The sequence below is a fragment of the Morus notabilis genome, unplaced genomic scaffold (assembly GCF_000414095.1).
Source record: "Morus notabilis unplaced genomic scaffold, ASM41409v2 Scaffold42, whole genome shotgun sequence".
NCBI lineage: Eukaryota > Viridiplantae > Streptophyta > Magnoliopsida > Rosales > Moraceae > Morus > Morus notabilis.
The window spans coordinates 644,748-671,364 of NW_010360565.1; the positions used below are offsets into that span (position 1 = coordinate 644,748).

Sequence of the window (26,617 nt, forward strand, 5' to 3'; positions counted from 1 at the left end):
TGGCTGAATTGAACATACAAAAAGAATTGCACTTACAACAAAAAGGTGATAAGTTTTTTAAGCCCGCAGCATGTTACACATTATCATTAAAAGAACGAAGAAAATTTTGTGACAGGTTAAGTTCTGTCAAGTTTCCTGATGGTTTTGCTGCAAACATTTCGAGAAATGTGAATATAAGTGAGGGGAAAATATCCGGTTTGAAAAGTCATGATTGTCACATTTTATTGCAATGTCTTATTACCCCTGGGTTAAGGCCTTATATGAAAAAGGATGTGATTGTCGCAATTTGTGAACTATCATTATTTTTTCAGAAGCTATGTGCAAGAACGTTGTATGTTACAAACTTGGATGCCTTGCAAGATGGGATTATCAAGTGTATGTGTAAGCTTGAATCTATTTTCCCCCCATCATTTTTTGACATAATGGTTCACCTAGCCGTACATTTACCTTATGAAGCGAAGTTGGCTGGTCCAGTACACACCCGGTGGATGTATCCATTTGAAAGGTAGTATTATATACTTTATCTTTCCAACAACACGTCTAACAAAAAATAAATATTATTAATAAAGTGTCATGTCTATTCTTAACCAGGGCACTAGGTACTCTAAAGAAGTATGTTAAGAATAAGGCTCGACCAAAAGGATCAATTGCTGAAGGGTATATCATCAATGAGGCATTAAACTATTGTTCAATGTATCTTCATGGAATTGAAACTCATTTCAATCGTTCAGAGCAGAATTCAGACCGTGTTGAAGAGCGAACAGAACCTATATTGTCCGCTTTTGCTCAACCTACAAGATTATTTGGGAAAAAGGATTCATTATACTTAAGAAGTGATTTTGATTCTGAATACAAAAATGCACATTGGTACATTTTAAACAATTGTCCTTAAGTGCAACCCTATATTGAGTAAGTTTATTTCACAAACATCAGTATATTTTTGGAGTTTTGTTTTTTTACTTTTCGAATATTTTTTTATTTTCTTTTACTTAAGAGCCTCCTACAATGATTGAAATATTATTTCATGTCGAACAGTGAACATTTGAAATTATTACTATCCAAAGGCACCATAAATATCCTTCAAGCCCAACAATCACAATTTTCATCTTGGTTCAAGAAAAAAGTAAGAATGTTATATATAATAGTTTGTCATTGTTCTATTACAAGTATTTTCCGCACTAACATTTGTAATAAATGACAGATCGAAACAACACGTAAATCATCACCAGGTGAAGTGAGTGAGTCTATGTATGCTCTGTCATGTATGCCCGATTATCGAATTGATCAATATGGCGGATGTATAGTAAATGGAATTTGATATCATACAGATCAACTCAAAATTACGGTGTTTGGGTAGAAGGTGAACATAATGGCAACACATGTGATTTTTATGGTATTATAACTAATATTTGGGAGCTCACCTATTTATTAAACCATAAAGTGGTACTATTTAAATGCACATGGTATAAGACTGAGGGAAGGAATAATATACATCAAGAATTTCATATTACCAGCATAAATGTAAGCTCGAAGTGGTATCAAGATCAACCGTTTATCCTTGTAAACCAAGCAAACCAAGTATTTTATTTGCGTGATGACAAGCTCGGCTCAGAGTGGAAAGTTGTGGAAAAGGTACATCATCGTCACCTCTGGGATATTCCAAAAGTTATGCCTGAAAGTGCACACGAATGCAAGGAGGATGCTGATTTTTCTAGTGAAGCTTACCAAGAGGAAAGATCAAATCACATTAATGTAACATTTGATAAGTCAAATGTTGAGGCTCCTCTAAATCGTGAAGATGTTGGGATGACAGAGATTGACTCCTTAGTCGTCCAACTCCCAATAGATCTTGTTGATGATCAGATTCAACATGAGTCAGATACAGATGAGGATAATTAGTTACGAGGAATCAGATTCTGCTAATAGTATAGAACTAAATGATATCATTGAAGATATATATCTGATGATGATGATGAGAGTGATTGACTTATAGAAAATGGTAATCTTTGCAACTTTTATATCATTTTTTTTTTATAATACTATCGGTTTATTGTCCTAAATAAAAATTATAAATTAAAAACGATTTATAACAAAACACTTGTTATAGGTTTATGCTCTATGACTAATGGGTCTTTAACTTATATCACAGACCTCGACCTCATTCCTCTGTCTCTCCCTCTTTTCCCCTCTTTCTCTACCCTCGCAAGCTTTTAACTTATATCACAGACCTAATCCCTCTGTCTCTCCCTCTTTTCCCCTCTTTCTCTACCGTCGCAAGCCATGTGTCCTTTCTCTCTTCCATCTCCATCATCGCACAGCTCTCGCCTCTCGGCATCTCCAATTCTTCCCCATCCCCTTTCCCGTTTTCCCCAAATCCAAATTCCTCAATTTTTCCACAAAATCCCCTCCTCTGATCATCCGAAACTGCTCTTGGTCTCCACCGAGACGCCTTCGGAGTTCCGGAAGAATCGCGCCGTCTCGGAGCCCGATGAAAAGCTCTGCGCCCTACCTGAGCTCTTCTCCAAGCCCGGCGTCGACATCGATGCCTATATTATTCCCTCTCAAGACGCTCACCAGGTTCAATTTAGTTCCTTTTTCCCATTTTTTTTCTTTTTTGTTATTGAATTTGGAGTTTTGGTGTTCATGTGAATTCTTTTAAATTAGAATTTAATATGTATTTTGTTTCTCTATTGTTAGAGGAAAAATAAATAGCATAAAAAAAATAAAAATAAAAAGACTTAACTGCCGTTGGACTAAATAAAAATGAAAGTTAAGTTTAAAAGAAAAAACAAAAAATGAAAAAGAAATTGGCGCCATAAAGAACCCGCGCAGTCTCCACAATTCACGCTCATGTTCGAGTTAGTGCATTATACGGTTTTATTTATCCTCTCAACTATACAGTTTTATGTATGCTCTCAACTCTTGATAATATAAAAGTATCCATTGAAAGAAAACTGAATACTCCAGGAAACTCCAAAACACAGGAGTGAAACCAAGAAGGAACATCAGCGTTTCAGGTTAGTCATTTCTGCACTGCTTAAAATCAATTATATTTATGTGTATTGTCTTTCTTATATCAATAGAAAATTTGTTCACTTTTATAGTATCGGTACTTACTGCTCTGTTTCCTCTTATGGAATCATAGTATCCCACACCTTAAAATTAGTGTATCTATATAAATTATGTCTACAATCTAGTATGTAATGTTGATCTAAACTATAAATGGGCTTCGTTTTGCTTCAACTTGAAATATGCTAACAATGTTGTTTCACTTATAATTGAATGTATTTATGATTTCAATCAGAATTCACTTGTCATTTTTCTTTTCAGCTATGCCACCAAAAAAGATGAATCCTGCACCCACCCCTACATCCTTCGGTATGTCTTCAAAGTCTCCTATCAATCCTACTATTTCTACACCAGCAACAGGGGGTGGAGCATCAGGGACATCCACCCATATTCCTTCATCTATATTGAGGGCAACCCCTTCCACAGTTCTGTCAACCACAATCACTCCTCATACAGATTCGTCCCCTCCAGATGACCTACAAGGTTCAACATCTACTGGTAATTATCCATATACTTATTATTATTCATTTGTAATCTCTGTCTATTATTTAGTATGACGCTTTGTTTATTATTATTATTGTTTTTTTGCTTTTCAGCACCACCAAAGAAAAGAACTCGTGGCCCTAATCGAAGTAAGGGCACAGGTCGTTTAATTAGTGAGAACAAGTTGAATGTGACTTATAACAAGGGAGAGCTTCATCCTTATGGTGACAATGCAATAAGATTTGCATCTGAAATTGGTATTATTGTACGAGATCATGCCCCACTTAGAGTTAAAGGATGGAGCAAGATTGACAATGGGGATAAAGAAGTCATTTATACCCGCATTAAGGTAACTATTTCAGTAAAGTATTTTGATATGAATGATATGAATAGTAATTTGTAAATTTTGTTAAATATGTGATACAGGACAAGTTCAACTTAAACTTGAATGATACAGATTTGGTGAGCATCATCGATAGCCACTGTTCTAATCGTTATAAAAATCATCGAAATAGTTTGCATGGATATTATAAGAACATGATAAAGAATGGAAAAAATCCAAGAGCTCATCCACCTTCAAAAGTGAGATCAAATGAGGACTGGGAGTGGCTGTGTGATAACATTTTTAGCAACCCACAATGGCAGGTATGCATTTATATTTCTCCTTCTATTTAGTTTATTTATTTCTTGTGTATCTCATGGGATGTAATATGTTTTAATTTTTTATTCGGGCTTTATTTTTAATAAGAGTTGCCACCTATGTTGAAGAATTTAATAGATTCTTCCTATTGTTAATTCGGTCAGTGACTACATTTGTTCTTTTATTACTATTAAGTAAATACAATACAAATATATGTGTGTTGCAGCTATATGTCCATATATATTAAGTGGTTGATTAGGAAAGAGATGTAATACAAATTTTATGGTGTGTCTGTATAAAAAGCCTCTAAACAGTAGTACTCTACGTTCATATTTTTTTTCCCAAGTTTTCTTTTACTTTTACCTAGCCTTTACTTGAACTACGTTTCCATTCCAAAAAAAAAAAAAAAGAAGTGTTCAAGTTTCAAAACGAGTAGCTAAAGTTTAGCTTTCAGGTAACAACCTATATACTTTAGATTGTATGGCCTTTTTAGACTGATTGTTTGGTGAAACTGCAACCAAACTCCAATAAAAATAGAAAAATTATGTATATATTGTCACTTCTTTAAAATTATGTACAATATATTTCTATCTTCTAAACTTTGTAGAATCTTTTCTATATTTGTGTGCTAATGCAATAGTAACTGGTGCAGAAATGATCTGAGGCAGCACCGGTAATAGAGGTAGACTCGCACATGTTCATCGAGCTGGATCCAAGTCTTTTATCGGACACCGATCACAAGTGGTAATTTACTTTAATGAAAAGCAAACTAAAACTTTTTTTAATTCACATAGAGAGGAAAAGGTTAATTACTTATTTATATATGACTTTAGATTAACTCTACTAATTAATGAGTTTAAATGTTAATGCTTAACCGTCATCTGAAGGTGTTTTTGAGCTTGGACGGATTGAGTTATTTAAAGAGACTCACTGGAATGCAGCTCATGGTTGGATTAATGAAGAGGCTGAGACAAGATATGTATGTTTTATTTTTTAGAGTCTATTTTGACCGTTTGCTATATATATTAAGTATTTAATTTGCAAACCTATTTGTTTATAATTGCAGAACCAAATGGTAGAGCTAAGGCAGCAAAGGGAGGACAATAATGAAGTTGTAGATGAGGTCGCAATATGTGCTCAGATTCTTGGTAGTGAAAGAAATGGGTATATACCAGGTCTTGGACCGATAACTCGTGCAGTCATCTCAATCTTCTACTCAAGTTGAGGCACAATTTCAACAATGCGTTGGAGACATGGCTGATCAAATGCGAATGGATTTTCAAAGAGCGAGAGGAGATCACTATAACAATCCGACAACAATTAAGAAATGAGCTTCTCGAGGAAGTGCGGAGAGAGATGATAGCTCTCATGAATGGACCAAATGAACATCCTTTCCCAAGTTTTCAATCATCACAACAACTGCTGCCGCCTCCACTGCCGCCGCCTGCATCAACCGTTTGATATTTCTTTATAAGTTCGTTTATCTTTAGAGATATGTTCAACTATTTAGTTTGATGTTTATGTGTTTACGTTTATGTTTTTAAATCTATATACTCTAATTGGTTAGACTTACATGTTTACTTCTAAAAACTTGAACTATATATGGCGGTATTTAGATATGTGATTTAACAATTATTTAGATATGTTATTCTTCTATCTAATTACATATTATGCTAATTCTTTAAATAAAAATTAGCAATCAAATACCTTTTTAGCAACTAAAAAATTAGTCACTCAAAACAGAAGTCATGAGTTTCTACTAACCACAATTTTTTAAAATAGCGATTAAAAGTTGGTCACTTAAAGTTAGTTAATAAATTAATTAGTGACTAATTGTTAATCGCTACAAAATTAAAAATAAAAAATTTCAATGACTAACTAGTAGTCGCTAAATTAGAAATTTTAGCGACTAAAAGGTTAGTCATTATATGTCTAATAATTGATTTAACAACAACTAATAATTAGTTGCCAATTAGCTTTTACATAGTCACAAAAAATAGTTTGGTCTCTTTGCAACACAAATTTTTGGTGCCCGTGATATTTTTTTGCGACCAACTAAAAAACTCTTGCAATTAAAATTTTAGTCATTGAATGCATGAATATCTAGTGACTACAACATTTTAGTCGTAAAAAACTTTCTATGACCGACTTTTAGCGATCAAGAAGCGACTATATTTGTTTAGTTACGAAAGGCTTTATGCGACTAAATTTGGACTATTTATGACTAAAAAATTAGTTGTTAAAAGTCAAATTTCTTGTAGTATGATGCTGAGACAGTCACATTAGAATGCAAGTTAAAAATATAAATAAATTTAAAAAAAGAAAGAAAAAGAGATTTTCTCCCACAATAAATGGGCAATCTCGATATGAAAAGAACTGGATGTATATATAATATACTTTAGAAAGAGGAAAGCAAAAGCATTCTTAAAATTGAAACATACCTATACTTAGTCAAGAGAGGATCATCCATCATTTCCCTAAGTAAAACCCCATCCGTGAGAAACTTTATCATAGTTACACCCTGTGCTGCCAAAACACCTATTATTCATTAATCGTGATATTGAATTACAAGTTACAACCATGATAACTAATTTGCAAGACTAATGTTTATTGATAAAACATAAATAAATAAAATGTCTAACATTTTTGGTGATATCTTCAAATCTTATTGTGTAGCCAACTTCCTCTTCAAGCTTGACCCCCATTTCTTCAGCCACTCTTGAAGCAACTGCCTGAATATCACAAACTCTGAGCATTTGTGAGAAAATGAGTCAAAATTTCATAGGGCTCTTTACACACATAGCAAAATTTAAATACGAAGGTTGAAATGTAGCAAAAGTTTTGAAAGTTAATAAACAATAACAAAAATTGATATTATTAAAGTAATGACTACGTAATTATATGGTACAATATCATTATGATAATTACTATGTAATTTTTTTGTCATTTTTATAATACATTGAAAACTTTGCAAAGTTTCAATTCAAATTTCAAGGTATGAAATTATGCCATATAGGGTAATTAAAAAAAAAGGTAACATCTTCAACTCATGAAAATGGCTTAGAAAGCAATAAATCACCTGAACAGCCAATCTTCTTGGTTGTGTGCAAGCTATAACACGCCCACCATCAGCCCAACCTGCTTCTTTGAGGTACTGCAGTTTCAGAAGCCAAAATAACAAACATTTGAAATTATTACTGAAAAGGGTCACTAACATTTCTTCGATATTCTCATGCATCAAAAAACAAACAAACAAACTGAGGAATCTGAGTGGTTTTGCCACTGCCCGTTTCGCCAACAACAATGGTGGTGGAATGGGTCTCCACCAAATAAAGAATGGCGGTGCGGTACTTGTACACGGGAAGCCTCTGTCTCAGCCTCTCGATACTTGAATCCCCAAATCTGCCACCACAACCACAATAGAAATCAATAACTGTAAGACAACAAGAATGAAAGTGGAAATTTAATCAGAAGAAGAAAGATACCCAGAGGAAGAAGAGTGAGAAGAAGAGAAGACCACCCTCCTCGTCGTCGAGAAGGCGGGGTTTCTCGGTGCCTGGCTTCCAAAACTGGGGCATTGCTTGCTTTTTCGTTGCTTTCGTTTCGTTTCTCCGCAGCTTCTTCTTGTTTGCTGCTTTTACTTTCTTTCTTCTGCGTTCGGTTCGTTTTCTTTGGATTGTTTAAGATGGAAATTGGAGCCAATTGGCCCCTCCTGGGCCTCCTCTTAAATCCAAAAACCCGTTTGTAAATTAGGAGGCGGGTCCTCCCTCAGGGGAATGAATAGCACTTCTATTCAGATCGGATCGGATGCCAATACGGATATATGGTAACCCGATTCAAACTAAAACTCTTCCTACCCGATTCAAATTAAAACTTAAAACTCTTCAAAAAACAAAAAAACCCAACTGGACGTGTGCAATCATTGGTTCACACATTTAAAATTATAATTATGATTTTATCATAATACTTTATTTGAGTTCCCGCAAATGGATTATCTTACAAAATTTAAATGTAGAATCGAAATCACCGATTTAAAAGCGCTTAAATAGGCGACTTTCTTGATTATAGTTTTGAGGTTTCAGATTCCATGCAATCTAGAAATTAGAATTAAGAACTCATTTGGAAAGTTATGCTCTTAAAAAACCCTAAAAACCTTTAAAAAGCCTTAAAAATCCTAAAAAAGCATAAAAGTCAAAAAACCCTAAAACCCTAAAAACACAAAAAACCTAAAAAAACCCCTTAAAAACCCTAAAATACCCTAAAATACCCTAAAACCCTAAAAACTCTTAAAAAGCCTAAAAACCCTATAAAAACTCTTAAAAAAAACGATAAAACCCTAAAAACACTAAAAACTTAAAAACCCCTAAAAAATCCTAAAAAAATCTAAAAACCATAAATAGACCCTAAAAACCCAATAAACACTAAAAATACAAAAAACTCAAAATACCTAAAAAAATCCTAAAATATCCTAAAACCCCTAAAAAAAACTCTAAAAACCTTTAAAAAGCCAAAAACCCCTATAAAAACCCTTAAAAATCATAAAAACCATAAAAAGACCCTAAAAACCCCAAAAAAACACTAAAAACACTAAAAACTCAAAAAACCTAAAAAAACCTTAAAATACCCTAAAACCCCTAAAAACCCCAAAAAACCTTTAAAAACCTGAAAACCCCTATAAAAACCCTAAAAAAACCAAAAAAAAAAACCCTAAAAAGCCTAAAACCCTAAAAACCCTAAAAAACCGTAAAAACACAAAAAACTTAAAAAATCCTAAAAAATACTAAAAAAAACCTAAAAATCCCTAAAAACCATAAATAGACCATAAACCCCATAAAAACACAAAAAACTCAAAAAACCTAAAAAAAACCCTAAAAGGCCCAAAAAACCCTAAAAACCCTTTAAAAAGCTTAAAAAACCCCTATAAAAACCCTAAAAACCATAAAAACCATAAAAGACCCTAAAAACCCCAAAAAACACTAACAACTCAAAAAACCTAAAAAAAACCCTAAAATACCCTAAAAACCCTTAGAAAGCCTAAAAACCCTATAAAAACCCTAAAAACACACAAAAACCCTAAAAAAGCATAAAACCCTAAAAACCCTAAAAACCTAAAAAACCATAAAAACCATAAAAAAACCCTAAAAACCCTAAAAACCTAAAAAACCATAAAAACCATAAAAAAACCCTAAAAACCCTAAAAAATCCTAAAAATACCTAAAAATGCCTAAAAACCATAAATAGACCCTAAAAACCCTAAAAACACAAAAAACTAAAAAAACCCTAAAAACCTTTAAAAAGCCTAAAAAACGATAAAACCCCTTAAAAAGCATAAAAGCATAAAAGCATAAAACCCCCAAAACACTAAAAACCCTAAAAAAACTAAAAAAACTCTAAAAACCTTTAAAAAGCATAAAAACCCTATAAAAACCATAAAAGACCCTAAAAACCCCCAAAAAAAAAACACTAAAAACTCAAAAAACCTAAAAAACCCTAAAATACCCTAAAACCCCTAAAAACCTTAAAAAAGCCTTAAAACCCCTATAAAAACCCTAAAAAGCCTAAAAACACAAAAAACCTAAAAAACCCTAAAAAACCCTAAAAACCCTAAAAAAGCTAAAAACCCCTAAAAACCATAAATACACCATAAAACCCTAAAAACACAATAAACTAAAAAAACCTAAAATACCCTAAAATCCCTAAAAAAACTCTAAAAACCCTATAAAAACCCTAAAAAAGCATAAAAACCATAAAAGACCCTAAAAACCCAAAAAAACACTAAAAACCTAAAAAAAAAAAAAAAAACCCTAAAATACCTAACAGCCTTAAAAACCTTTAAAAAGCCTAAAAACCCTATAAACCCCATAAAAAGACCCTAAACCCCCAAAAAACCACTAAAAACACTAAAAACTCAAAAACCCTTAAAACGCCTAAAAACCCTACAAAAACACCTATAAACCCCATAAAAAGACCCTAAACCCCCAAAAAACCACTAAAAACACTAAAAACTCAAAAACCCTTAAAACGCCTAAAAACCCTACAAAAACACTAAAAAAAACCATAAAAACCCTAAAAAGGCATAAAAGCCTAAAAACCCTAAAAAACCTAAAAACACTAAAAACCTAAATAACCCTAAAAAAACCTAAAAACCCTTAAAAACCCATAAATAGACCCTAAAAACCCTATAAACACTAAAAAACTCAAAAAACCTAAAAATACCCAAAAATACCCTAAAAACCCTAAAAAAACTCTAAAACCCATTAAAAAGCCTAAAAAGCATAAAAACCATAAAAGACCCTAAAACCCCAAAAAAACACTAAAAACTCAAAAAACCTAAAAAAAAATCCTAAAATACCCTAAAAACCCTAAAAAAACACTAAAAACCTTTAAAAACCTTAAAACCCCTATAAAAACTCTAAAAAAGCATAAAACCCTAAAAACCCTAAAAAAACCCTAAAAGCCTAAAAAATCCTAAAAAACCTAAAAACCATAAAGAGACAGTAAAAACCCTAAAAACACAAAAAACTCAAAAAACCTAAAAAAGCCAAAATACCCTAAAAACCCTAAAAAAAACCATAAAAACCTTTAAAAAGCCTTAAAACCCCTATAAAAACCCTAAAAAAATCCTAAAAAAACTTAAAATCCCTAAAACCCATAAATAGACCATACAAACCCTAAAAACACTAAAAACTCAAAAAACCTAAAAAAATCCTAAAAAAGCATAAAAGCCTAAAAAACCCTAAAAACACTAAAAACCTAAAAACCCCTAAAAACCATAAATAGACCCTAAAAACACAAAAAACTCAAAACACCCTAAAATATCCCAAAAACCCTAAAAACCCTAAAAACCTTTAAAAAGCCTAAAAACCCATAAACACCCTATAAAAGCCCTAAAAAAAACCATAAAACCCTAAAAACACTAAAAACCTAAAAAACCCTAAAAACCCTAAAAAATCCTAAAAAAACTTAAAAACTCCTAAAAACCATAAATAGACCCTAAAAGCTCAAAAAACTGAAAAAAAAAAAACCCCTAAAATACCTTAAAAACCTTAAAAAAAGCCTAAAAACCTTATAAAAACCCTAAAAACCATAAAAACCATAAAAGACCCTAAAAAAAAAAAACACTAAAAATACTAAAAACTCTAAAAACTCAAAAAACCTAAAAAACCCTGAAATACCCTAAAAACCCTAAAACATCCTAAAAACCTTTAAAAAGCCTTAAAACCCCTATAAACCCCCTAAAAAGCATAAAAACCCTAAAAAAGCATAAAAGCCTAAAAACCCTAAAAAACCCTAAAAACACAAAAAACCTAAATAATCCTAAAAAACCCTAAAAAACCTAAAACCCCTAAAAACTCCTAAAAACCATAAATAGACCATAAAAACCCTAAAAACACACAAAACTCAAAAAACTTAAAAAACCCTAAAATACCCTAAAAATCCTAAAAACCTTTAAAAACCCTATAAAACCCCTAAAAATGCATAAAAACCATAAAAGACCCTAAAACCCCTAAAAAACTCAAAAAACCTAAAAAACCCTAAAATACCCTAAAAATCCTTTAAAAGCCTAAAAAACACTAAAAACCCTAAAAAATCCTAAAAAAACCTAAAAACCCGTAAAAACCATAAATATACCCTAAAAACACTAAAAACTCAAAAAACCTAAAAAAACCATAAAAAACCCTAAAAACGCTAAAAAACCGTAAAAACCTTTAAAAAGCCTTAAAACCCCTATAAAAACCCTAAAACCCCCTAAAAACCCTAAAAAGCATAAAAGCCTAAAAACCATAAAAACCATAAAAACGCTAAAAACCTAAAAAACCCTAAAAACCCCTAAAAATCCTAAAAAATCCTTAAAAAACCTAAAAACCCCTAAAAACCCATATATAGACCCTAAAAACCCTAAAAACACAAAAAAAAAAAAAAAAAAAAAAAAAAACTCAAAAAAAAAAGCCTAAAAAACTCTAAAAACCATTAAAAAGCCTAAAAACCCTATCAAACCCTAAAAAAGCATAAAAACCATAAAAAGGCCCTAAAAACCCAAAAAAAAACACTAAAAACTCAAAAAACCTAAAAAACTCCTAAAATACCCTAAAAACCTTAAAAAGGCCTTAAACCCCCTATAAAAACCCTAAAAATGCATAAAAGCCTAAAAACCTAAAAAACCCTAAAAAAAGCTAAAAACCATAAATAGACCATAAAACCCTAAAAACACAATAAACTCAAAAAAACCTAAAAAAGAACCTAAAATACCCTAAAAACCCTAAAAAACTCTAAAAAGCCTAAAAAACCCTATAAAAACCCTAAAACGGAACAAAAACCATAAAAGACCCTAAAAACCAAAAAAAAAACACTAAAAACTCAAAAAACCTAAAAAAAAAACCCTAAAAGCCTAAAAAACCCTAAAAACCTTTAAAAAGCCCAAAAACCCCTATAAAAACCCTAAAGAGCATAAAACCCATAAAAGACCCTAAAACCCCAAAAAACACTAAAAAAACTAAAAACTCAAAAAAAAAACCCTTAAAAAGCCTAAAAACCCTATGAAAACCCTAAAAACCCTAAAAACACTAAAAACCTAAAAAACCCTATAAAAACCCTAAAAAAACCTAAAAACCATAAATAGACCCTAAAAACCCTATAAACACTAAAAATACAAAAAACTCAAAAAACCTAAAAAACCCCTAAAATACCCTAAAAACCCTAAAAAAACTCTAAAACCCATTAAAAGCCTAAAAACCCTATAAAAACCCTAAAAAAGCATAAAAATCATAAAAGACCCTAAAATCCCAAAAAAAAAAAACACTAAAAACTCAAAAAACCTAAAAAAATCCTAAAAACCCTAAAAACCTTTAAAAAACTTAAAACCCCTATAAAAACCCTAAAAAGCATAAAACCCTAGAAACCCTAAAAACCCTAAAACCCTAAAAAAATCCTAAAAAAACCTTAAAACCCTAAAAACCATAAAGAAATATAAGAAATTTTCTGAGCTAATCTCAGCTTTTCTTATGGCAGAGAAAAATAATGAATTGTTTATTAAAAATCATCAGTCTTGTCCCACTGGTTCGGCAGCATTTTTAGAAGCAAATGCTGGATTCTCTAAAAATTCAAAAAGGGGCAAAATCGTGGTCATGGGCGTGATCGAGGACGTGGTAGAAGTGATAATTACAATCCTTCACAAATGATGTGATCCAGAAGAAATGTCATGACAAAAGAGAAGATGTTGATGTAAGTTGTTCCGAGAATCTTGAAAATTCCTATTATAGATGCGGTACTAAAGGACATTGGTCTAGAATTTGTCAAACACCAGAACATCTTTGTAAACTTTACAAGCGGAAGTAAATTTTAATGAACACCACGATGCTATAAATGACTCAACCTATCTTGATGTCTCAGACTTCACATATGATTTTATAGATAAGACTATTAATGATAACTAGATAGATATATTATACTCTTATGTATTTGTATTGTATTTTGCTTTTGTATTAGATTTGTTCTATGTATGTTGTACTTCTTTACGTAAAATCCTATGTTATATATTTTCTTATTCATGAAATTTTTATGATATTGTTATTATTTTTGTGCAAAGAGCTTAATATGGATGGAGTTAAGTTCAAAGTTAACATTGAGGATATATGTATTCTAAATAGTGGTACAACGCACACTATCCTAAAATCTAAAAAGTACTTTTCTGATTTAAAACCAGTAAAGACAAAATCAATACAATATTAGGTCATGTAGATCTGGTTAAGGGAACTAGTAAAGCAAGTTTTGTATTGCCAAATGGAGCAAAGTTTTCTATAAATGATGCTCTATTTTTATCAAAGTTCAAAAGAATTTTGTAGAGTTTCAAAGACATATATCTTCATGAATATGATTCACAATCTGAAACTGAAGGGATTGACAAATATATGTATTTAACAACTAACGTATTAGGAAAGAAGTACATATTAGAAAAACTTCTAAAACTCTCTTTGGGATTACATTACACATATATAGATGTGATAGAGTCACAAAATGGTAATTAAAGAAGATCCCCCAAGTATTAACCCTATGACATGACCGTTTAGGTCATCCTGGTTCAATAATGATGCGAAGAATCATGGAATGTTCACATGGACATTCATTAAAAGGCCAACAAGTCTTTCAAATGAATAAAGTTCCATATGAAACTTGTTCTCTTGGTAAACTCATCACAAGGCCTTCACCAGCCACAATTGAAACATAATCACCTACATTTTTTGAATGTATTTAAGGTGATATATGTGGACCTATACACCCACCGTGCGGATCATTTTGATACTTTATAGTATTAATAGATGCATCCAGTAGATGTTCACGTGTTTACTTATTATCAACTCAAAATGTGACATTTGCGAGATTTTTTCATCAGATATTTAAATTACGAGCACAATTTCCTAACTATGCAATCAAGAAAGTTAGACTTGATAATGCTGGTGAATTTAGATCTCAAGCATTTAATGATTATTGTATGTCTATTGGAATTATTGTCGAACATCATATTGCTCACATGCATACACAAAATGGTTTGACTGAATCTTTGATTAAACACCTCCAGCTTATTGCTAGACCATTAATAATGAGAACAAAGCTACCTATTTTTGTATGGGGTCATGCAATTTTACATGTTACGACATTAATTCGTATCAGACTAAGTGCTTATAATAAGTACTCCCCTTTACAATTGGCATTTGGTCAAGAACCAAATATCTCTCATCTAAGAATTTTTAGTTATGCGATATATGTACCAATTACTCCACCACAACGTACAAAGATGGGTCCTCAAAGAAGACTGAAAATATATGTTGGGTATGAATCCCCTTCTATCATTAGGTATTTTAAGCATCAAACTGGTGATGTTTTTACGGCACGTTTTGCCAATTGTCATTTTAATGAGATAGTCTTCCCAGTATTAAGGGGAGAAAATAAACAGCTGGAAAAAGAAATTACATGGTGTGAACCATCATTGTTGCATCTTGATCCTTACATAAAGTAATGTGAACAAGAAGTGCAAAAGATTATGCACTTACAAAACTTAAGAAAATCAATTACCAGATGCATTCACTGAAACAAAAAAAGTGACTAAATCATATGTACCAGTTGCAAATGCTCTCGTTCAGAGTGAAATTTCAAAAGGACAATATGAGAATGAAGTCATTAATATGTCTAAAACATGCCTAAAGCGTGGTAGACTTATTGGTTCCAAAGACAAAATTCCTTAAAAAAGAAAGGGAGCAAATGAGCAAAATGACCTCGATTTGGAGGAAAGTATTCCAAGAGAAACACAAAATAATACAAACAAAGAGATTCTCGATAACGTAAAAAATTCTGAATGTTTTGAGAATAGTGACATCTCTATTGATTATATCAATACATGAGGATTATGGAATCGAAATGCAATTGAAAATATTGATGAAAATATTTTCTTACTCTGTGGCATGTGAAATTATTAACGGAACTGAGGATCCTGAACCAAGATTTGTTTTTGAATGCCAAAGTAGGCACGATTAGATCAAATGGAAATATGCTATAGATGCTGAGTTAAATTCGCTTAATAAGCTTAAAGTTTTTAGACCTGTTATCTTAACGCCTGAAGCCGTGAGACTGAGAGATATAAATGGGTTTTTATGCGAAAACATAATAAGAAAATGTATTATCGACTTGTTGCACAAGGTTTTTCACAAAGACCCGGGATTGATTATGAGGAAACATATTCTCCTGTAATGGACGCAATTACGTTCAGATATTTAATCAGTCTAACAGTTACTGAAAATTTAGAGATGCGTCTTATAGATGTTATTAAAGCTTATTTGTACAGATCGCTTGATAATGATATTTGTATGAAAATTCCTGATGGATTTAAGCTGCTTGAAGTACTAAATTCAAAAAACTTAAAGATATATGTTCGATTAAGTTACAAAGATCATTATATGGATTGAAGCAATCCATATGCATGTGGTATAATCGCTTAAGTGAATATTTATCAAAAGAAGGATATGTGAATAATCCCATGTGCCCATATGTTTTTATTAAGAGAACAACATATGGTTTTATTATAATCGTTGTCTATGTCGATGATTTGAACATCATTAGAACTCATAAAGAAATTCAATAAGTTGTGATATACTTAAAAGATGAATTTGAAATGAAAGACCTTGAAAAAATGAAATATTGTCTTAGTTTACAGATGGAGCACCTTTAAAGTGGAATGCTTATGCATCAATCAAACTATACTAAAAGGGTCTTAAAACGCTTTAATGTGGATAAATCAAACCCTTTAAGCACTCAAATGATTGTTAGATCACTTAATGTCGAAAAAAATCCATTTCGCTCTTGCGAAGGTAATAAAGAAGTCCTCGATCCTAAAGTACCATATTTAAGTGCAATACGAGCTCTTATGTATCTTGTTAATTGAACCCGACTAGATATAACTTTTGCTACTAATCTATTAGCAAGATTTAGCTCATCTCCTACACGAAGACATTGGAACGAAATTAAGTATATATTCGGTTATCTTCAAGGAACATTTAATTTGGGATTATTTCATCGTAAAGGATCAAAACAAGGGATGATTGGTTTTGCAGATGCAGGATATTTACCAAATACACATAAAGTCAGGTCTCAAACTGGATACGTGATCAGATGTGGAGGTACTGCTGTTTCATGGCGTTCACAAAAAGCAAACACTTGTTGCCACTTCTTCTAATCATGCTAAAGTTATTGCACTCCATGAAGTAAGTCGAGAATGTGTATGGCTGAGGTCTATGATTCAACATATCTAAGAAACTTGCGGACTATCTATCAGTAAGGATCCAACAGTATTATTTGAAGACAAAGTAACATATGTCGCTCAAATAAAGAAAGGCTACATCAAAAGTGACAGAACGAAACACATACCCTGAAGTTCTTCTCATACTCCTAAGAACTAAAAAAGAATAAGGATATTAATATTCAATACATTCGATCAAGTGACAATACAACAAATCTTTTCACAAATGCACTTCCCACTACATTTTAATCCTATTAGGTTTTTCCTAGCAAGGTACTGCTGTTTCATGGCGTTCACAAAAAGTAAACACTTGTTGCCACTTCTTCTAATCATGCTAAAGTTATTGCACTCCATGAAGTAAGTCGAGAATGTGTATGGCTGAGGTCTATGACTCAACATATCTAAGAAACTTGCGGACTATCTATCAGTAAGGATCCAACAGTATTATTTGAAGACAAAGCAACATATGTCGCTCAAATAAAGAAAGGCTACATCAAAAGTGACAGAACGAAACACATACCCTGAAGTTCTTCTCATACTCCTAAGAACTAAAAAAGAATAAGGATATTAATATTCAATACATTCGATCAAGTGACAATACAACAAATCTTTTCACAAATGCACTTCCCACTACATTTTAATCCTATTAGGTTTTTCCTAGCAAGGTATTTAATGAGACATCATGAATGGTGGACATCTAAGAGAGAGTGTTATAAATAGTAGTTGTCCATCTTAGTCAAAGTTACTATACAATTCAGTCAAAATTATTGTTTATGTTAGAATCATACTGTACAAATAGTAAGTACTATGCAAATAATAATCGTGAATGGTGCTAAAAATTTTCTTATAAATAGAACTTTAAGGCCTTTTATTTTATATACTTTTATATAAGCTTAATGAAATTCTCTCTCTAAAGCTTTTAATGTGGTGAAAATCAACCTGAAAAAAAAAAAAAAAAGATGATAATTAAAAGAATAAAAATAAAATGTGAAGTCGCGCCAGATAGGGGTCGAACCTATGACCTTCTGCTTAGGAAACAGACGCTCTATCCACTGAGCTACAGGCGCTTTGCGTTATTTATGGTATCTTAAATATTTATTTAAAAGAAGCTATCACGTTTCCCGTAAAGTATTTGAGTTATTGATTCTTCTTAGCATTTTTCTCTAAAAAAAAAATACAAATTTTAAACATTATAATCAAGAATTATTATTTAAGTATATATTCCAAACGTGGCCTTACAATTCTAATTCACATGATTGGTAATTGGTAATGCAATTAGCTATTCTCTAAAATTCTAATCTAAGCATATATGAGACGAAAATATTTATCATGTCGTCTATTTTGTAATAGTAGACAAATAATAAAACAAACGACACCCTACGCTAGTCCTACGGTTTATAATCTGTATGAATCCACATTTCATTTCTTTATCCGATTCAAATAAAAAAGGGGCACGAGTTCTTGATTTTGATGAATACACGTAAACTCTCATGACCAAAGAAAAATTCTTATCTTTCTTCTTCATTTGGTGGATGTTCGATTCACGATTTTACATCAAAACCTTTTTCGCTCTAAGAAAGTGTTGTTAGATCTTATCCTTAAAAAGAATTTGCATGTAAAACCCACGTGAATGAAATCAAATACATAGAACACCATGCTTAATCAGAAAAGAACCAAGTATTGCACAACACAAATCTAGATAATCTTGGTGCATACACACAATTTTTCCAGAAAAAAAAAGGAATTTAAAAACAATTGAAAAGGAATAAGATATTCGGTTGGAAACTAGGGAGAAAAAAACACAAGTTGTTATAGCGTATGAAAAAAAAAAATTATTAATAAGATATAATTTTAAACCGTTATATCATATCAAAATTATATTAAATAAAACAATATAATAATTAATAAACTTGATAAACACTTACAATTTAAAATTGTACATTCGACCAAGGTCCCGGGTTTGAGTCACCATGAGGGAGAGTGAAACCCTTTGATCCTCTAAATGAAAAAAAGAAAAAAAAAAAACTCAATATACTGGGCCGTTAAAATTTGATCTGAATGGTTAAAAAAACTTACCCGAGCAAGACAAAATCACGTGGCCTCCGGTAAAAAGCGCCCGTTTTTTTTTAACTCCTTTTGTTTAGAAAGACAGAAAATTCCTACACAACAACAGAAAAAGTTTCTAAAAGTAAAAGGAACTTTCTTCCATTGGTCATAATGGGACACTCCAAGAGTCCAAAAGAACAAGTGGCCAACTTTCACATTGGCTTTTACATTTTGCTCTTATAGTTTTCAGTCTTTTATTTTTTTTGAGTCTTTTGAACTAATCCGCAGTCACCACAGAAAGAAATATGAAATTGTTCTGATTCATATCTTGGATTCTCACTTCACTAGTCACTACTCATCTTTTTTTCCAATCTATACATACATATAACACATTTACCTTTTTCTCTTTCTTCTCCTCAAAGAAACAAAGAAAGTACTAAGCATTTTTCCCGCTCTCTCTCTATCTATCTCCTGAGCTCAACTTGTTCTTGTTTTTTTCCCTTTAATTTCCAACCTTTCTTTAGCTTTTGGAGGCTTATAGAGTTGCCACTGTTGTATAAAAGTCTTACTTTAATCAGCATCTTTTCTTCATAAAAATCTCCCATTTCACTGCTTCAAAATTAAGAGGGAAAAAAGAAAAAGAAAAATCCAACTTTTGGTCTTTGATATTCTTCCTTCCTAGTTCCTACCTTGTAATTGTTACCTGTTCAACGGAATCCGATTTCTCGGTTCCTTTGCACGATTCTCTCCGATTCCGAAAAGTGGTTTCTTTTTCAGATTCTTTTAGTTTATGCTATTAAGCAAAGGAGATTCTTGATTCCCATTAAAAGATTCTGAATTCAAATGCTTTTATAAGTCCTTCTAAAGCCCCCAATCAACTCATTTCTCTCTGTTTTACTCTTTACTCTTTAGTACTCTCTCTCTCTCTCTGCCTTGGATATGAGTTTCTAAGCTTAATTAACATGGAAACTTTACACCCCACTTGGTATTTACCCAATTCCAGTTGGCTTTTCCAAGGAATTAGCCAGAGCAGCACAGAATGGACTAAAGAGGAGAACAAGAAGTTTGAGAGTGCTCTTGCAATATACGACGAAACGACGCCGAACCGGTGGGCAAAAGTGGCGGAGATGATCCCAGGGAAGTCGGTTTATGATGTGATCAAGCAGTACAAGGAGCTTGAAGAAGATGTCTGTGACATAGAAGCTGGGAGGGTTCCGATTCCGGGGTATTTTTCACCTTCTGATTTTACTACCATTGACTTGGTTGATGATCGTGATGATTCCTTTAGAAAAAAACCTCAATCCGCTAGAGCTTCTTCTGATCATGAAAGAAAGAAGGGTGTTCCATGGACCAAAGATGAGCACAGGTAAATGAATTCCCTTTTAAATTTATAGCTAAACACACAAACTTATGTATAAATATATGTGAATGTTGAATATGTTTTATGGAGTAGTTTGTCATGGAATTGTGTTTATCAAGTTTATAGCCTGATTATGTTCTAATTGTGTTGCCGGTTAATGGGTAATTTGTTATGGAATTGTGTAAGTCTCTGAGATTATAATTCTATCCTAATTTTTTGGTAAAATTTTGATCTTTTGTTTTTCTTTGTTCTTGTTTTTGTTGCTCAAGTAATCACACAAATTTACATCTACATATTCATGTTTAAATTTGAAGATAGATGATGAGTATAAAACTGCCACCAGATTAAGCTTGCAAATATGCATTTTTTAATGCAAGTATTGAACATTTACTATGAAGTAGTTTGTTATGCAATTGGCCTCTTTAAAACTTTGTTTGTAAGAGGAAAAGAGAATACGAAGGAAAGAAAAAGAAAAGGTATATAACCGAGATGAGAAAAATAGAGGAGAGAACCTTTCTCTTATCGTATTTGGTATCAATTCTCTTCTCTAATCAATGTGAGAGATTAAAATTGACTATCCCTCACTCAATCCATTTCTCTCTCTTTTCATTCCTAACAAAGAACAAGAGGCCTCAAAATCCTTCAAGTACTAATCCGCTCAAACCTCGTCATCTTTTCACTTTTCCTCGTACCAAACAAACTCGAAGTCTCAAGCTTCTTAGTCACATCCTAACTGTCTTGCCAGCAATGTGAATTTTTTTCCTCATTATTTATGCTCTCATTGATTTAGAAAATGAACATAGTTGTATAGAATTTTGTTATGGGACTTTGTTCCTTAAGTTTTGAGATTTTTATGTGGAATGTCTCACTGGTAATGGCTTACACAGGCAGTTCCTGTTAGGGCTGTTGAAGTATGGTAAAGGGGATTGGAGAAATATCTCTCGAAATTTCGTCGTCACCAAGACCCCAACACAAGTAGCGAGTCATGCTCAGAAATACTTTCTAAGGCAGCATTCTGGAGGGAAAGACAAAAGGAGGCCAAGCATACACGACTTCACAACAGTCAATCTCAGAGAAAGTAATACTAGCCCATCAGAGAATATCATTAATCTTCCTAATTTCTTTGACCATTCTTCTGTTGTTCATAGTGAAGAGGCACACAAAGGATTACTTGATTGGAACATTCCTAGTGAAGAAGCGCTCATGGTTTTGGGCTCAACTTGTGGCAATCTCTTCATGAATTCCCCATATGACATTTCTTCTCCCAAACTGCCTCTGAGGCAAAATCTCTATGGTGGTGGTGCTCGGTTTGCTGCTCATACAAAACCGCAATCTTCCATGTTTGAAATGCAAACCTCTAGATATTAAGCAGCCACTTTTTTTCTTTTCCTTCATGTTTGTGGATGGAATGCATTAGAAAATGTTCATTTAATTTCAGTTGTCATGAATCATCAGCACTCTTGTCATGGTTCTACATGAAGAAGTTTCATAGTTAGTGTTGAACATTATAGGCAGATGAAATCTGGCAAATGTTCCCAAGTGTAATATCTGAACCATGAAATTGAATTCAGAAGTAGTACATTGAAAATCTCTACTTTTATTAGTTATTATTACATAGACTTGGATCTCATGCAGATTGGAATTATTACCGTTATTCTGATGTTGCAAAGTTAAATCTAATGTTTTATGCCTGGAATAATTACACTTCACGCAAAGTATATTTCTATGATTAACTGCACAAAATTAGACATGTCATTAAGGTGATGTGGCCAAAAAAGCTGACTCACAAGTCACTCTTTTCTTTTTTTTTTTAAAAAAAAAAAAAAGAAGTTTTCATCCTTTCTTTCTTTTTTTGTTTGTTTGGTTGTTTTTGTTTGTTTTTGTTTGTTTTGTTTTGTTTTGCCCCCTTGAATTGCACTTTATCTTATTGCCTACTTTTCTATTAAAATACATTCTGGCATTGTTTGCTTTGAGCACCCAATATGGCCAAGTTGACCGAGCTTCATCACCATCACTTAGTCGATGCTGAGTTTGCATTCCACTCAATAAGCATCCCCTTCTTCAACATGTTTTAGAATATAGGATCTTCCACGTAGCATAGCAACGTCGTTTAAAAAAAAAAAAAACTCCGTTTTTTAGATAATATTTTATCATTAGATCACATCAAAATTATGTCATATTTTTGTAAAAATATAATAAAGAATATGTTACCCATTCTATCATTTCGTAATATATCATATTAAAATATATAATGATTAACCATTTGAGGGTTAAAAAATCTTGATATAAGCTTATTTTTTCATCATTTACTTTTTAATTTTGCACACCCTCGCTACCCAATCCAACCTTGCCTTTTGTAAAATGGTGGCGAAGTGAACTGATTGTGGGCTTCTTTTTAACAGTCTCTTGAAGCATCATTCTTAGTTGTGAATCCAAACCCAAAAATAGAATATCATGGCTGTGAAAAATATTTGGCTTTGGACTTGAATTCAGATTCTAGCTTTGGAATTATTCAGAACTCAGTATTGACTGATCTTTGACCTTTGAAGTTTGAACGCTACAATGGTGTTTAACTATGATCTTACCCTTAGAATTTTCACCTTTTTTTTGGTATCAAATTTTAAATATGAAATATCTCCCACGTCAATGATTTGACACAATTCGGCATTCGGTGCCATAAATAAAGAGAAGGAAACGACATCGCCTTAAAAGTTTTCTCCATGCAAAACCGACAATAATATTCCTTAGCAATCCGTGGTAATTTGTCTAACAGATTAGGGAAAAGTAAACAAGAAATTAAGTGTTGGAATACATTAAAAAAAACAACTGTGACAACATAAAAAAACAACTGTGACAAGAAAAGGAAAGGTAAAAGTTGATATGATAGGATGTATAGTGGAAAATCTTTTATGAAAATCACTATTTCAGTTAAATATTATGTTATATCACTATTTCAGTTAAACATAAGACAACTTATGTTATCAATTACATCAAAGAAAACGAAAAGGATTTTATGTTTGGTTAAATTGTCTACTATATGGTTACATGACTATGGGGCCTCATTGAATGGGGTTTGACAATGATCACTATCTCAAAGGTAGGAAGGTGTTCAACAAATGACAAACAAATATTATTCTTTTTTTATTCTTTTTGAGAAAAAGAAATAATTTATGTTTCTTATAATATGCAATTCCTGTTTTCGTTCTCTTTAGGTTGCCTTTGTGGGTTCTATCGCCACAAATGTTCCTGCTACTACAACTATTGTGCAAGTGTAAAGCTTTAGTGCATTCTTGTCACTTTGCACGTATCATTTTCTAAACCACGCAATTAGGCATTAAAAAGTTTCAAAGCAAACATACGCGAGCATTATGATTATCCTTTTTTAACTTTTTTATTGGTATATGACATAACCTTCCAACTTTATGTTATCATTTGAAAAAAAAAATGGTCTTTCAAGGTGAGTCATCTTTATGCAAGTTGCACAAAAAGCACTCTTAACCACTTTGTTCTAAATTTGATCAAAGCTTTTGTGAAGGTTTTGGCCATCTTTTCAGTTTCATTACACCAACTAAAGAGTTAAAAAAAAAAAAAAATCATAAAAGCATTTGGATTATTAGCTCTCTCATTGTCCTTTATTAATAAAAGAGAAAAGCACATGATTTGCTTTTGTTATGATTTTATTTAAGTCTATTATTTATATCATTTTAAATAATTAAGTGTTATCGTGATTTTTTATTTCTCTTTATTAATTTACTGACATTTGTTTATTTTTATTAAATTTGTTTATTTTTTTTAGCGTTTTTTTCTCCTTGTAAAAACACTGCAGAGGCCATGTTCATCCACAAAATCATATAGAAGGATGGTTCTAGATTCCCCAGTGGTTCTCAATTAGGCCCACATAATCTTTTGGACAACTTCAATTAGGAAAGCCTTTACTTATCAGTTATCACATTCACATCTAAATATCAAGTACCAAGCTAATGAAAATAAAATAATACAACTGGGTGACAAGTATATCATATTTATATTGCAATTTGTGTAGTTTTCTTGTTGATATGAAAGTATAAATTAAGGACATGTTTGGTGTACCGTACTGTATTTTATTGTATTGTATTATATTGTATAATTTTTATATAATACAGTGTTTGGTTGGTAGTATTATTAAATATTATACTATTTTTACCATTGTAATCTATTTATGTATTAATTTGTAATAATATAAAATTTAGACCTAATCATAACCTAATTCGACTCTAATCTCAACCTGAACCCAACATTTGGAGAAAGTAAGTGAGAAAGTAGAGTTGCTACATAGGGGTCTTTTTTGAAAAAAAAATTGAAAATGGGTCAAATTTTAATTTTAAAAAAATAAGGGGTAAAAACATAATTTTAAAAACACTGAAGATCAAAATATAATTTTAAAAAATTGAGAGTCAAAACATAATTTTTTAAAAGCTTAGGGGTCAAAATATAATTTTTAAAAAGTTTAGGGATTAAAATATAATTTTAAAATAGTTTAGAGGTCAAAATATAATTTTTAAAAATATAAACCCAACATCACTTCAGTCCTGAAACTCGACCCCAACATCGGTCCCAAAACCCAACCCCGAGCCTTGATATTTGTGAAATATTTTATATGTTTTTAATTTGGTGTTTTAAGTTCAATTGCATAATGCAGTCTAGTACACAAGTTTTTTTTGTATTAGATATCAGCTTTCGTATTTTATAATTTTGAATCTCATATTAAATTATACACTGTATAAATATCACAAAATATTATATTATTATTAAATAATACAATACAAAGTGTTTATACGGTATACCAAACATGTCCTAAAAGGTGTTATTATCAAGTTGCCAAAAAAGTCAAAACAAATTAATACCGAAGGCATGCTAACAATTGGGAATTTGATGCTTCAAGTGCACCACACTGTTATGGGCTTTGGATAAATGGGACCCAGAAGCAAAATTCAAAAACCATTAATTATTAAGCAGATGATAATTGTTGGGAAGAACTCTGCAGAATGAAAATGGCCTTCATAGCCTGTTATTGGACCAAAGAAAAATTATGGAGATTGGAGAATAAAAAACAATAGAAGAGAGGTAGGTCATTTAAGAAGTTCTTATTCCAGTACTAATTGGAATTGACTTTGCCTTCTTTGGGGCCACGATCCACTAATGCCATCCTTTGTATGGGAAAAAAGAAATCTAGTGAGCACATATTGGAGTTGACATTCTTCCAATAATTCTTATATTTTTTTTAATAAAATAATTCTTATATTCGGTACAATTGTCACAAATATATATATATCTATATATATATATATATATATTTATATATGCTTAACTTCTCCAACATCCACTCACCTGGGAAGACCAGACAAAAAAGGAATACTAGAATGCATGTTTTTCCCCCCTTTTCTTTTTATCCTTCCTCTTTAGTTCTGCATTTTCTTTTGACAGAACCTAAATAATAAGAGGAACTCATTTTATGTGTGTATTACACTAATATTAAGGGAGGACTTGGCCAAGATCAAGTTGATACTTTTAAGTACTGTATAAATTATGGCAAGAGCTGAAATCCTAGAATTATAAGCAACGAAAAAGGGGTTCTTTAGAATATAAATGATGAAGTTCAACTGCAGCAAATAAGCATTTATAAGAGACATAAATAAAAGTGAATATAATTACTAAGCATAAACAATTTATCTAAAATAGATTGACCATTTGATATAAACATTAGCAAAAAAATAACTCAACAAAGTTAAAGATGAAGGCCATTGGAATAAAAGCAGTAACGATCCAGTGAAACCGTTTTAATTAGTGCGCTGCAGAATTAGTGGCTTTACCGGTTAGGACTTGAGAGAGATGTGAAATCCCAAAATGTGATACAATAGTCAAAGAGACGGCTGAAGGATCAGGGTTTAATGATTTTATGATTATTTTCACTGGTGCCCTTGAATTTTAGAGTCAATTTGTCCCCTAAATTTTAGAATCAGTTTGTCCCCTAAACTTTAAATTATTCTCACTTAACTCTTTTTGTTGTAATTTTTGTTAAAGTCAGACAGAAAAAGAGTGGGTTAAGTGTAGTCATACAATTTTTATCTGTTTCTTTTTAATAAAAAATAAAATAGAAAGACCATGTGCCTGCGTTGTTCTCTTTTTTTTTTTTTTTTTCTATATGTTTTAACAAATTTTGCTACTAAAGAGATTAAGTGAAAACAATTCAAAG

At 31.8% G+C, this 26,617-nt stretch overlaps 3 protein-coding genes and 1 non-coding gene across 5 annotated transcripts; 2 read left to right on the forward strand and 2 right to left on the reverse strand.

The window, feature by feature from the left end:
- The first annotated feature begins 2,136 nt into the window (after nt 1-2,136).
- LOC21409019 lies at nt 2,137-5,600 on the forward strand. The gene is made up of 8 exons (XM_024164725.1): nt 2,137-2,577; nt 2,968-3,017; nt 3,331-3,567; nt 3,666-3,901; nt 3,979-4,197; nt 4,845-4,936; nt 5,080-5,171; nt 5,259-5,600. Exons 1-6 carry the CDS (start codon nt 2,489-2,491, stop codon nt 4,848-4,850), a joined length of 837 nt encoding a protein of 278 aa, XP_024020493.1. The 5' UTR covers nt 2,137-2,488; the 3' UTR covers nt 4,851-4,936; nt 5,080-5,171; nt 5,259-5,600.
- LOC21409020 (probable pre-mRNA-splicing factor ATP-dependent RNA helicase DEAH9) lies at nt 5,414-7,834 on the reverse strand. Of its 2 annotated transcripts, XM_024164726.1 has the most exons (6): nt 7,678-7,834; nt 7,544-7,594; nt 7,272-7,346; nt 6,835-6,924; nt 6,634-6,713; nt 5,414-5,636 (listed from the first exon to the last, which is right to left on the reverse strand). In XM_024164726.1, the coding sequence occupies exons 1-6, from the start codon at nt 7,768-7,770 to the stop codon at nt 5,603-5,605; spliced, it is 423 nt and encodes a 140-aa protein (XP_024020494.1). In that variant the 5' UTR covers nt 7,771-7,834; the 3' UTR covers nt 5,414-5,602. The 2 variants fall into 2 exon arrangements, with proteins under 2 accessions (XP_024020494.1, XP_024020495.1); XM_024164727.1 differs by lacking the exon at nt 5,414-5,636 and having other exon boundaries at nt 6,645-6,718.
- Nucleotides 7,835-17,973: 10,139 nt separating this feature from the next.
- Nucleotides 17,974-18,046, reverse strand: TRNAR-CCU. Its single transcript has one exon. It is a non-coding gene; the product is annotated as a tRNA-Arg (tRNA).
- Nucleotides 18,047-19,809: 1,763 nt separating this feature from the next.
- On the forward strand, nt 19,810-21,932 carry LOC21409021 (transcription factor DIVARICATA). The gene is made up of 2 exons (XM_010096751.2): nt 19,810-20,391; nt 21,273-21,932. The coding sequence occupies exons 1-2, from the start codon at nt 19,988-19,990 to the stop codon at nt 21,751-21,753; spliced, it is 885 nt and encodes a 294-aa protein (XP_010095053.1). The 5' UTR covers nt 19,810-19,987; the 3' UTR covers nt 21,754-21,932.
- The last annotated feature ends 4,685 nt before the right edge of the window (nt 21,933-26,617 follow it).

Coding starts and splice junctions, on each gene's coding strand:
- LOC21409019 (XM_024164725.1), top strand. CDS start 2,489: ATGAAAAGCTCTGCGCCCTACCTGAGCTCTTCTCCAAGCCCGGCGTCG. Junction 3,018..3,330: donor AAGGAACATCAGCGTTTCAG/GTTAGTCATTTC, acceptor TTTTCTTTTCAG/CTATGCCACCAAAAAAGATG. Junction 3,568..3,665: donor ACAAGGTTCAACATCTACTG/GTAATTATCCAT, acceptor TTTGCTTTTCAG/CACCACCAAAGAAAAGAACT.
- LOC21409020 (XM_024164726.1), bottom strand. CDS start 7,770: ATGCCCCAGTTTTGGAAGCCAGGCACCGAGAAACCCCGCCTTCTCGAC. Junction 6,925..7,271: donor CAAGAAGATTGGCTGTTCAG/GTGATTTATTGC, acceptor TGTGATATTCAG/GCAGTTGCTTCAAGAGTGGC. Junction 5,637..6,633: donor CCTCTCTTGACTAAGTATAG/GTATGTTTCAAT, acceptor CGGTTGATGCAG/GCGGCGGCAGTGGAGGCGGC.
- LOC21409021 (XM_010096751.2), top strand. CDS start 19,988: ATGGAAACTTTACACCCCACTTGGTATTTACCCAATTCCAGTTGGCTT. Junction 20,392..21,272: donor TGGACCAAAGATGAGCACAG/GTAAATGAATTC, acceptor TGGCTTACACAG/GCAGTTCCTGTTAGGGCTGT.